Source organism: Rousettus aegyptiacus, unplaced genomic scaffold (assembly GCF_014176215.1).
Source record: "Rousettus aegyptiacus isolate mRouAeg1 unplaced genomic scaffold, mRouAeg1.p scaffold_m13_p_2, whole genome shotgun sequence".
Classification (NCBI taxonomy): Eukaryota; Metazoa; Chordata; class Mammalia; order Chiroptera; family Pteropodidae; genus Rousettus; species Rousettus aegyptiacus.
Window position 1 is genome coordinate 75,056,529 of NW_023416295.1, and position 12,610 is coordinate 75,069,138.

A 12,610-nucleotide genomic window follows, 5' to 3' on the forward strand; every position below is an offset into this window, starting at 1 on the left:
TTTGACCTCGAAAGCAAGGGAAGTAAAAGCTAAAATAAATGAATAGGACTATATCAAACTAAAAAGCTTCTGCTTAGCAAAAGAAATCATCAACAAGGTAAAGAGACAACCATCCAAATGGGAAAATATATTTGCAAACGACATCTCTGATAAGGGCCTACTATCCAAAATATACAAAGAACTCATACAACTAACTCAGTAACAACGAAAAAACAAATGATCCAATCAAAAAATGGGCAGAGGACCTGAACAGACACTTCTCCCTAGAGGACATACAAATGGTGAAAAATATATGAAAAGATGCTCAACAACGCTAGCTATTAGGGAAATGCAAATCAAAAACACAATGAGATGCTATCTCACACCTGTTAGAATAGCTATCATTAACAAAACAAGTAATAACAAATGTTGGAGAGGATGTGGAGAAAAAGGAACCCTTATACACTGCTGGTGGGAATGCAAATTGGTACAGCCACTCTGGAAAACAGTATGGAGATTCCTCAAAAAACTAACACTTGATCTACCATATGATTCAGCAATCCCTCTACTGGGTATTTATCCCAAAGACTTGAAAACCCCTATCCAAAAAAGATATTTGCACACCAATTTTCATAGCAGCATTATTCACAGTGGCTAGAACATAGAAGCAACTGAAGTGTCCTACGATAGATAACTGGTTAAAGAAGCTGTGGTACATATATACAATGGATATTACTTAGCCATAACAAGAGATGAAATACTGCCATTTGCAACAAGGATGGACCTTGAGATAATCATGCTAAGTGAAATAAGTTAGACAGAAAAAGTTGAAAATCACATGACATCACTTATATGTGGGATATAAACCTAAAAGCAACAAATGAGCAGGACAAACAGAGACTCATGGACATGGATTATAGGCAAGTGGTTACCAGAGGACTACAGATTAGTAGTTAATAGTGGGATGGGGGAGGTGGGGGGAGTATACGGGATACAGGGGGTCAAATATAGGATTTAGGGGGAGGGTGGAGGGGGTAAAGGGGATCAAATATATGGTAGTTGAAGGAAACTGGACTTTGGGTGGTAAACACACAATAGAACATACAGATGTCAAATGATAATGTACACCTGAAAATTATATAATTGTATTAACCAATGTTACCCAAAAAAAACTTAATTAAAAAAATTACTCCCAAAATTATCTTATTAATATGTTTGGAAAGACAAGACATTGCATTCATGTAAAAAGATCAGGATGATATTCTTTTAAAGGGCCAGAGAACAGAAAAGTGCTTTGGGAAATTATAAACATAATGGCAGATATAAGAAAATCTCAATTGAAATATTAGAAGATAAAGTCAAAGAAATCTCCCAAAAGCAGTTCAAGAGGCAAGGAAAGAAATAAGAAAATTAGAAGACCAGCTCGGAAAGGCCAATACCTGAATAATAAGACTTTAAGAAAGACAGCAGAGAGGAAATTAGAAAGGGAGAGAAACATCAAAGAAAATTTTCAAGAAAATGCCCCTGAACATGTGTTTCCAGATGGAAAGGCCCTTATCCAGTGCAATGTGAATTTAGACCCATATAGGTGGTTAACACTGTAAAATTCCTGAGAACTAGGAAAAAAGAGGAGGACCATTGGTAACTTACTTAGCAGATATACCACAAAATTATTTTTTCCAGTGGAAAAAGAATCACATAAATTAGTCCCCTCTTAACCACCGGGGATATGGTCCAAGACCCCCAGTGGATGCCTAAAACTAAGAATAGTACGGAGCCCTATGTATACTGTTTATTCCTATACATACATACCTATGATAAAGTTTAATTTACAAATTAAAACTCGGCAAGAGATTAACAACAATCTCTTTATTATCAGTTATAGTAATAAGACAATTATAGCAATATACTGTTAAAAGTTATGTGAATGTGGTCTCTCTCTCAAAATATCTGTATCTGTACTCAACTTTCTTTTTGTATTGATGTAAGACAATAAAATGCCTACATAATGAGATGAAATAAGGTGAATGATGTAGGCTTTGTAATGTAGCATTAGCTACTATTGACCTTCTGACCATATGTCAGAAGGATTATTTACTTACAGTAAATGGCTTGGTAGCACTTGTTTCAGGGGATCTCTTGAGCCTTCCTATAGGCTCAATATTTTCTGGAGCAACACACTGCCATCGATCAGAGCATGTTTTCTGTTCATGGCTTCCACCCACAAATGTAATGCCTTTTCCATCTTAACTAAGCATTTATCATATAATGTGGCTGTAACTTTTTCAGTTTGCAGTGAGACAGCAAAACTAGCAATACTAGCACAAATTTCTTTTTCCTTCTTCAAAGTTTCACAGATTTGTTCTTACCATTGATCTTAGCAAGCTCAGCAAATGCTTTGTTTCTTTCCTTTTTAAGTTGGAAACTTTTACCCTTTCACTTACAGGAAGCACTTTACAGCTTCTCTTTGGAATATCCGAATTGAGAACATCAGTACTTTTTACTTTAGGGCCATTATTAAGTAAAATAAGGGTTACCTGATCACAAGGTGGCTCTAAGTGACTCAAGGACTGGGGGCATATACAGCATAGAGATGCTAGACAAAGGATGAGTCAAGTCCTTTGATATTTCATCAGGCTACTTAGAATAACATGCAAGTTGAAACTTATGAATTATTTATTTCTAGGAGTTTTCATGAAATATTTTCGAGTCGTGGTTGACTGCAAGTAACTGAAACCACAGAAGGTGAAATGGTGGATAAGGGAGACCAGTGTCCAAAGGATTAGGAATCACAATGTTGTTTCAAATCTCTTAACACCACCACCTAGAACTGGTGCTTGGGGGCCTACCGATAGTCATTTTCTTGGATATATAACTTGGAATGGACACACTAGATAGTTGGCAGAACCCACAATCATTCCTGTCAAGTCAGGAACACACAAGACAGGTGAGGCACTTTGGGATTTAGACAGTTTGTTACTTAGACAGTGAAAAGAAAAATAAAGCAAAGATGCCAGCTCTCCATGATCCTTGTCCTACACACCAAAAAGAACATCACTGAAACAAAAGGGACCAAATGACTGCAATGTCAGTTACGAGCCACCCTGTTGCTGAGGAGCCACTTCTAGGCTCCAGCTATGCAGTCTATTATTGTGCAACTTCCTTGGTGGGAGGGTAATGGCAGAAAATCCCAGGCCTCATCACACAATCTCCCTAGGGAGATAGAGAAGCCAGTGGGAGATCGCCTCTCATCCCCTTCTGTTTCAGGAGGATCCCAAGTCATTTTTCCAAAGTTCATATTAGTGACAGTTCAAGCCAGCTCTTGCCTACATGGCTTATTTGGATACCTGCAAGGTGGTCAGGTGACATGGTGGAGCTCTTTCCTTACGGTTCCTTGGCCTGCGAAATAAGGCTGTCATATTGCAAAAAGCAAATAGCAAACCTCTAAATTTGCTTCCCCAGCCCCCACTAGAAGAGTAAATCATAAATAATGTCACATCCTCAGGGGAAATGGCATAGATTAGCGCAACGCTTAAAGACCTGATAGTTGATCGTTCCCATCATATTCCTATTTCTACCAGTCTGGCTTCCACAAAAATCAGATTCAGGAAGTTGACAGTCAACTAGAGCAGATTCTCAAGAACTCAGGTACATGTTATGTGGCTATTGATTTGGCAAATTCTTTTCCATCACTAGCAAGAGAATATCTTTACAGTCTTCACCCAAGGATGTGTCCAAATAAGAATAATCTATCAACGCAAGGGGATCAAAGTAATTAAGGAGTAGGCCTTATGGGCAGTAGAAAGATGGAAAGGCAAATTTCCTATCCTAGTAAAAGAACAATATATAGGATTTGTATTCAAATTTCTGGCCAACTATTCATACATAAGACTATATCTAATTGAAGGAATAAAATCTTTTTAAAAATCCCAAGATGAAGCAGCTTTGGAAACCCAATTTATGTTGGAACCTCATGAGTATTATAAAATGTTTTACTAATCGAAAATATTCAGTGCTGCTCTCTAAGGAATGAGTAAACTGTCCCACCCTGTTGAATTTAGGAATGGCCGTGTGACTTAGCCAATAAAATAGGAGTAGAATGTGAACTATGACACCTCCAGGTAGCCACTTAAGAGCTAGGTTCTCTTTTCTCTGCCTCAGTTATGACAGAAGCATGTGTCAAGATGCAGCATCTATTGACTTAGGTCTCTGAATGACTATATGAGCACAGGCCATGTAACCTGCCATGAACACGGGAGCAAGAAATCAGTTTTAAGTTGCTCAAATTTTGGGAGGTTAGTTTGTTACCACAGTATATCAAAGCATCCTGACCACATAAAATGAAGCACTTCCTTACAGTCTGCTCATCTTGCCCAAAGCCCAGAAATCTCCTTGGCCTTTGTAGTAGATACTTGTAGTTGCTTTTCCAGGAACCATTTCCCTGTCCCATAGCTTCTGATAGGGGTTTCCACATAATTCCAGTAAAATTAACTCTACCCCAAGCTCCAAAGGGCAAGTTGTCTAAGCTAAGCCAATCAGAACACTCAATTTCCCTGGCCATGATGATTGGGTCAATAGTGGACATGTGCCTTTAGCTGGTCCAATCAAAGTGAATCTTAGGACTCCTTCTGGGAATGCATATATTTACCAATATTACAAAAATTTTCACATTTCTTTATCATTAGCTACATGCTATCTTACTAACTGACCTATATATTATTGAGAACAGAATCCTAACTTACCTTTTCTTACCAGACCCTGGCATAATGGTTTGCACAGTATAAATGTTTATAATTAATCATTGATCAATTACATGGGAAATAAAATTTTACTCCTTTTCTTCAAATTTCATTCCTCAGATTTGAGGGTGACCTGTCTGGAAACCACATTCAATTACTTGAACCTCTGTCCTTTCCTCCAACCTTTCCCATTCTCCTCAAATTCCCAATCTCCTTTTTCTCCCCCACTTCTCTAATTCCCAACCCCACCCTTCATGACTTAGCTGCTTCTTCTAGAGAAACCAGAAGTTAGCAAAAGTGAGCTCTCTCATTTTCTTGAAACCAAACATCTACAACTAACCCGGACTCCTCTCCTCCAGTTGTGACAGAGGAACTGTCCCAACTCCTACGCTTTGAATACTACCTCCCATTTAAAAATTTTATACCATCTCTCAATCCTTCTCTACCTTACATATCTTTTTCATGATTCCTTCCCATTAGTTTAAATGCACTCAAGTCTCTCTCTCTCTCTTGAATAAAAGTATCACTTCACTTATTCCACATTAGCTACCACCTATATTTCCCCTTCCCCTCATATCTCATCTTCTCATTGCCGCCCCAAGACAGAAAAGGCAGTGAGGCATAGTGGTTAAGAATATGGATTCTGGGGTGTGGTTCCATAGTACAGCAGTTAGCACATCTGCTTTACACACAGAAAGTCCTAGGTTCGTGCCCCAGTGGAGCCGCAGTCCATGGTCTACTGCCATGCCACCCTGAACAAGCCTGATGTCTGATCTCAGAAGCTAAGCAGGGTCAGGCCTCATTAGTACTTGGATGAGAGACCACCTAAGACCAGACGCTGTAGGCATAAAAAAAAAAAAAAAAAAAAAAGGATATGGATTCTGGCACCACACTACCTGAATTGAAATACATCATTTAATGGCTCTGAAACCATGGCCGATTACCTCACCTCTCTATGCCTCGATTTCTTCATATGTAAAAAAATTATATTATCATCTCTCTGATAATGTTAATGTAAGAATTAAATGAGTTAGTATATGTAAAATACTGACAACATTGCTTGGCACTCAGTAAGCACTAAATAAAGCCTTGCTACAATCTTTTACTTTCATTTCTTCACTATCACTCATTTCTCAGCCTTATCTGACACATCACTTTACCATAAAGTGTTTAAGAACACCAATGACCTCTATGTTGCTAAATCCAACAAATATTTTTTAGTCATCTTGATGACAGCTAGGCAGCTGTTAACAATGTTAACACACTCTTCTTGGACCATTTTCTTTCCTGATCCAGGACTTCAATTACTACCTACCTGCTGGTGTATTACCCATATTTCATTTGTAGCCCAGATCTCTCTTCTACTCCCCAGACCCCACAAGGTCAGTCTCTGGCCTGGATGTCTCCCACTGAATGTCTCAGTCATCTCATATGCACTACATCCAAAACTGAGTCATGATCTTTCTCTCCCAACCCCCTCTGCCTTGAATATTCTGTCACCCCTTCTTCACGGGGTTGACCCTTACTCCTACTTGAGTTCAGCTTAAGTATCACTTCCTCAGGGAAGCCTGAGGCGAGTACCCTTAAAGAAACTTTCCTAGCACCTGGTACCTCTACTTCATACCTGCAGTCAGACAGTAAGCTAATCAAGGTCAGGCACTATGTCTGACTTTTCACTGCTATATCCCAGGATCTGAATGAGGGAGCCTCCAATGCCCTTTCATTTGGACTGGGGTCTATCTGCACGCCTTAACAAGTATCAACTGTGCTACTTTGTGCCAGGCTAAGACACTACTGAGAGTTAAAACCTGATGGAGCGCAGAGAAGTCTAGAGTGGAAACAGTATTTAACTAAGCCCCCAAGTTACTTTCAATTGTAATAAGACTTATGAATGACACTTAAAAAAAAAAAAAGCCTAAGGATATTCATCCATTGGACAACCAACATTATGCACTGCCTCAAACAACACAAGAGATCCAGGCATTCAGTGCAACTGTATGTGTGTGTGTGTGTGTGTGTGTGTGTGTGTGTGTGCGCGCGCGTGTGCGCGCGCGCGTGCGTTTTGGGGGGTACCATCGTGTTTACAACTCACTTATCACGTGTGACCGGTACCCTAGCCTTACCTTAGCAAGCAAACTGCCTATACCCCAGCACTCATGTGTCCCAATACACACAGCAACAGCGAATGTGTCTCCTATGACCCCAAGCAGCTACACTGCCGCTGGGGAGCATGAAGGCGGGAAGTCCAAGGGAGGAAAGGCAGAGGCCTGAGCTTAAGGAACAGTTTGCGGCTGAAGCCAGGAAGGATAGATAGGGCTGAAAAGAGAACAGAGCAGACGACGTAGCTGGGATAGAGCTTTAAAGTGTTGAGGTCGAAAGCGCGCCAACTGATATCCTAAAACACCACCCCTTAGAGCCAATCCCGCGAGACTATAACAAATTCCCGGGATTTCCCTCCGACTCCAACTAAACACCCTAGGGGCGGGGCTCAAAGAGGAGACCGTGTCTCACACCCCCGCCACGTACAGCGTTCCGGTACTGCGAGAGAGTTGAGTTCTCGCGATCTTTCCGGCGCCGACCTTCCACGCGCGGTCGGAGCGTGTGTGCTGTGACAGGAGTGCCGAGAGGGCGGAGACTGTGTCGGAGGAGAAGCCCCTGTGGCCTGCTCTACGGAAGCCTGCGAGGAAGGGTGGTGACCGCTGCCCCGTTCCGCTGTCCAGATGCCCAGTGCCATCACCAGCCGCAAGACTCAGGAGAAGCCGCGGGAGATCATGGACGCGGCGGAAGTGGGTTTCCACTTTCCTCGGGCCTGGGAGGAGAGACCCCTGGGCCGGATCGCGCTGAGGGAGGGAGTAGGGTGAGCGGGGCCCTGCTCTCGGGTTCCCTGTTGGCACTTTGCCTGCTGGCCGCGGGCTTTGGGTGCGGGCGCATAGAGCCCTCACCGGGGCCCCCGGAGCCTTTACCGGAGCAGCGTGGCCAGACTCAACTCCGGACCGCATTTCTTACACCGGCGCTTGAGAAGGCCTGGCTTACAAGAAGCGTAGCTCTGGGTGGAGTGGACGTGAAGCACTTTCTGCTCCAGAAGTAGGAGCGGGTCACACTTAACCCTCCCTCGGTTAGGCACGTCCCTCACGTAATCCACTACCACCAGCCCGGAAAATTTTAATGCCCGCTAGATTTTTTCCTCAGCCCTTGTTTTCCTTAATGTTTTTGCAAACAATCTGTCAGTACGTTTAATGACCATTTTCCGTGTGACAACTTTAAAGAACACGTTTTTATTTCCTTTCTCCCCTCTTAAGTGACCCAGTGAGGTAGGTAGGGAATATTGCAGAGAATGAATTTGAGATGAAGTGACCCAAAATCATAACACCTCTGGTCATTTTTAGAAATGAAAGTTTGAAACCATCCTGCAAATTATGTGTACTGTAGTAAAATAGCCTTAATCACTACCAAGCTTCTAATTTTTCTGTTGCGGAATTATGAATTTATGATAAATTACATAAGGAATAGTTCGTTTTAAGAACATTAATTGGAAATAGGTTGCTGAATATGAACAGTGACCCATTTATGCCGCCCTAATGCTATCTTTTGTAACTATTTACTAGGGCTGGGGTTATCTTTGTCTTTAAGGTATGTTTTTTTTTTATTACCAAAAAAAAATTGTGCAGTAAGCTTCTTAACATGTTGCCTGGTTTATTTTCGGTATAAACAAAATCCAATATCCTCCAAATCTAAAGGAAAAGATTCCACAGATGATTATAGAGTGACATAAACTAATTATTTCATACATATCTTAAGTATGTAAAATCTAAGGAAATTATTTTATATATTCTTGTTCTGATTAATTATGTAAACTAGCAGTACACCCTTGCTAATAGCTCTAGATATAAGGTAGGCATTGTGATTGAGTTATGTCATTTTATAGCTACAAGGGTCATAAGAAGTCATTTTAAAGGTAAATGAGGTTAAAATGAAAGGCCACTTATCTACTTAATGAGTATAGTATATTAATAATGGTTTGGACTGTAGGTCTCTTAATTCCTCGTCCTGACTTTAAATATAAAATAAGAAGTTTGATATTGTCATTTTTGAACCACTTGCAACCTGGTATGTTTAAGCTAATTTTTAGAAACACGAAGCTCGTGGATTTTTTTATGACGTTTTCCAAATGGAAAGTTGTAGTTAGGTTATGTCCAACATCTCCAATTTATAAAATCTGGACATCTGGTGCCCAGAAAGCTTACCCAAAAATGTTGATTCTCTTCGAACATCTCTTCCTGTAATAAATTAATAAAACTGTGGTACATCATCCTGTTCCCTTCACAGGAAATTTATATATCCCTGCTTTGAAGTAGTTTATTCTCATTTTGAAAAAGGTAGTTAAGATGTGTTGTAATGTGTATTATGTGAGAGTGCTATCATGTATAGTATATCCATCCATGAGTGGTGATCTTCTAAACAAACTAACCAGAAACTGGGTGCTTATCCTTTTTTCTATGGAATACATATGTAAATGACTATTCCTACACCTTAAAACTACTTACTCTCTGAATTAATAAAATGGCCCTGAAAGTTAAAACTAATTCATTTTTACATTGTTATTTATGCGTTTACTATGCTATTAGTGTTTAAATAAAATCTTAATGCAAAAACATTTTTTGTAGGATTATGCTAAAGAAAGATATGGAGTATCTTCAATGATACAGTCACAAGAAAAACCAGGTTAGTAGCTATCTGATAATAAATATATTTTTTTCTTTCTAATTCCATAAAAACTCTTTGTGAAGTTTTAATTAAGGTTGGCATTACACTGAATGCTTAAATGGCATTAATAACCCAAGCAGATGCCAGAATCTGTAAACATTTCAGTTTAGGGTCTCTAAATTAGAAAGGGAAGAAAATACATTAAATAAATATATTGTAAGTGATAAATTTTATTAAAAAGATATCCCTCAGTGATTAGGTAAAAGATTTAACTAAGATTTAACTCTGGCCCAAGAGATCAAAGAATGGTTAATAATAACTGCCTTCATCATATGTAGCCTTTTTCCATGCTTTATAAAGCTACCTTCGTTTTCCCTTTGACTTTATTGTATTTTTTTTTTGAAATTGACTTGTCACACATTTATTATTTCTCTCAGACCTGTAGGTTTTCTGCTTGCCTTCCTGTGTGTTTTTATTTTATATATGTATAATTTCAAAAGATTATCAACATTTTTCTTTTGGTAGACACCCCAAATTATGTCTTTTTTAATCTTTGGTCCAACTGCAGACATTTAAGTTCTGGCCCACTGAACATACTTAAATACTTATAACTTAGAGGCCTGCCAATGAATTTTATGCTTTAGAAATAACATACCTCTGGGTCAGTTTTATTGTTACAGATTTGAGTTATTACGTGATCAAAAAATTACTTCCCAACTTTTTTGGGAAAGTGTCAATAAAAGACCAACATAATTTACTAAAAATAAACCATTTCTAAAAGATAAACATGAAGTAAAATATTTGAATATAAAATGGGATTGAAGCACTGGAATTTAATGACATTCCCCTGCTGGGGCAAGCAGGAAGGGTCATTTGAGACTTTGTTTTTAGCTTAAGTAGCTTCCTGAACTAGACTTATTGAACTCTAACACAAAGAAGCTCACTGGAGTTTCAGTCTCTTACATAAGCCCCAATCACCCCTTGTCGCAATTACTGTTCCCATGTGGCTGGCAAATCCAGACAACTGTCTTCTTAGAAGCTTTCCCAACCAGAGGGAAAGATAAACTATGTATGTTACCAGATTATAGTAACAACAATAAAATTCTGCCTTTGGTTTTACCTCTGCTTAAATCCTAATATTTGTTCAACATAAAATTTCCTTTCCTGTTTGCTTCCATTTCTCTACAATTCTTCATTCTAATACTAGTAACTTAGAAGTATAGAGGAGGCAGTGGTTTTTGAAACATGAAACCCTACTGCCACTGATCACTGCCTCAGCCAGTCATACTGGTTGGAGTGTGACATTTGTGTGTTTCAAGTATGTGTAGATATGTTAAAAGTTGAGAGCACCTAGGCTAATTAGTTAGAATACCACATGAAAAAAGGGCCTTTATTCTGTATTTTTCAAAGTACTATTAAAATTACCCCAATCATGACATTTATAAGTCTACTCTTATGTTTCATTTGATTTTGAGTTTCGATTGCCTAGTAAGTCGATTGTTTTTTAATTTCAGCATTTTCAAATCTTAAAATTTTATACTCTTGTGTGTCTTTTCTCTTTCATACTTTATTTTGCCTGAGTTTACAAAGCAGACTTGGAAGTTGGCTTAACTCATAAGGTTCTTTGGAAATGTTCTGTAGAGATTCTCTCATGTTGCCCAATAGCTTAAAAAGTCCTCATTTATTCTCTGCTATTGGTGATGGGAACTATGGTATTCTGTAAATCAAATTCTCTCTAAGCTACATCTTTGCTTCAAGAGACAAGTTATGAATACATTTAGACAAAATAGGTAAAATATATTTATAATTTGATTTCATTATAATATCCTCCCAAAAATGTGTTTTTGGTATCTTAATAACTAGGTTTTACTGTATGAGATATTGACAAATTTGGCTAGTTAGGCAATATAACCCTTGAAAATAGAGATCTTTTATTACTCTTGACATTATGTCATGTCTATTACTATGCTTTTAATTAATACTTAAATTTTTTTCTTTAATCAAATTACTGCATATTTAAAACAATAAAATGATTTCTGGATCATGATTGCCTCATATCACTATCTTAACATAATTGTTATTTTGTCGCATTTTTCCTGTTTGGGGGACTTAAATGGATGTAGTACTTTGTAATTAGTATTGGGGGGAATAATTTTGGGGGCTCACTAAACAGCCAGAAGGGCAGTTTATTTTCTCATATAACTATAGGAAACAAAGGGAGATGGAATAGACATGATTACACCTAGAGGCTCAAGCAGTGTCTTCAGGGCTTTCTATCTCCACTTCTTGGCTCTGCTTCCTTAAGGTTATTGGCTTCGTACTCTCATCCTGCAAACTCAGGTAATGGGACAGATGGTGGCAGTGGCCCTGGGCCTATACCATCTCGGTGACTCCAGAAAAGAGAGCTTCATTCATTCCCAGTATCTGTATTAAGCCTCAGAGAAGGACTATGATTAGCTTAATTTGAGTAACATGCCTTTCTGGATAAGTCATTGTGTCCTGGGGTATGGGGTGCTATGATTTGCTAGGCCTGGCAGAGAATCCTCCCCTACAGCTAGCTGACTTACATACTCTGGTAGGCAAGTTAAAATACCTAGTCCACTTAGGCAAGTGCAAGTGAGAATAGACTGTGTTTGGCCTTATAAGTCATTGAAGTGTTCAGCAGATTTGCATTTTGAAACTCTTTAACTCCAATATAGACCAAATTAGATGTTTGGGAGATTACCAGTTAGAAGGTTATTGCTTTAATTGAGGCAGGAGGTAGTAGTACCTTGGCTTGGGACAGTGAAAAGAGAATTGGATAGATTTTAGAGATAGATTTAAAAAGTACAATTCATAAAACTTGAGGCAAATTGCATATGAAGAATGATAAAAAAAAAAGTGTCATTTAAAATTATTTAAGATAATACCAAGTACTTACGCCGGCTGTCAGATCAACATAATTGTGATTGCTTTGTAAACTCTCAATTACAAAAATTGTTTAACTTATTTGCTACAGATCGAGTTTTGGTGCGAGTTAGTGATTTGACAGTACAAAAAGCTGATGAAGTTGTTTGGGTGCGTGCAAGAGTTCATACAAGCAGAGCTAAAGGTAAGAATGATTTAATAACTAAAGCTCTTTTGGTAAGGACTCTGAATTTTTTGTTTTGACTATATTTCACTTACCAAAGTAAATCTTTCAAAACAAA

At 38.6% G+C, this 12,610-nt stretch overlaps 1 protein-coding gene and 1 long non-coding RNA gene across 3 annotated transcripts in view; one reads left to right on the top strand and one right to left on the bottom strand.

Moving 5' to 3' along the window:
* LOC107511208 overlaps positions 1-7,176 on the bottom strand; it is a 32,754-nt gene extending 25,578 nt beyond the window's left edge. For both annotated transcript variants that reach the window (XR_001597026.2, XR_004955616.1), the window contains exon 1: positions 6,842-7,176. This is a non-coding gene — a long non-coding RNA (uncharacterized LOC107511208). The remainder of the gene's footprint in view (positions 1-6,841) is intronic.
* Positions 7,177-7,256: 80 nt separating this feature from the next.
* Positions 7,257-12,610, top strand: part of DARS1 (aspartyl-tRNA synthetase 1) — a 42,724-nt gene continuing 37,370 nt past the window's right edge. Inside the window, exons 1-3 of the mRNA XM_016145421.2 lie at positions 7,257-7,504; positions 9,383-9,440; positions 12,421-12,513. Coding sequence (XP_016000907.1) covers positions 7,439-7,504; positions 9,383-9,440; positions 12,421-12,513 — 217 coding nt within the window. The 5' untranslated portion in view covers positions 7,257-7,438. The remainder of the gene's footprint in view (positions 7,505-9,382; positions 9,441-12,420; positions 12,514-12,610) is intronic.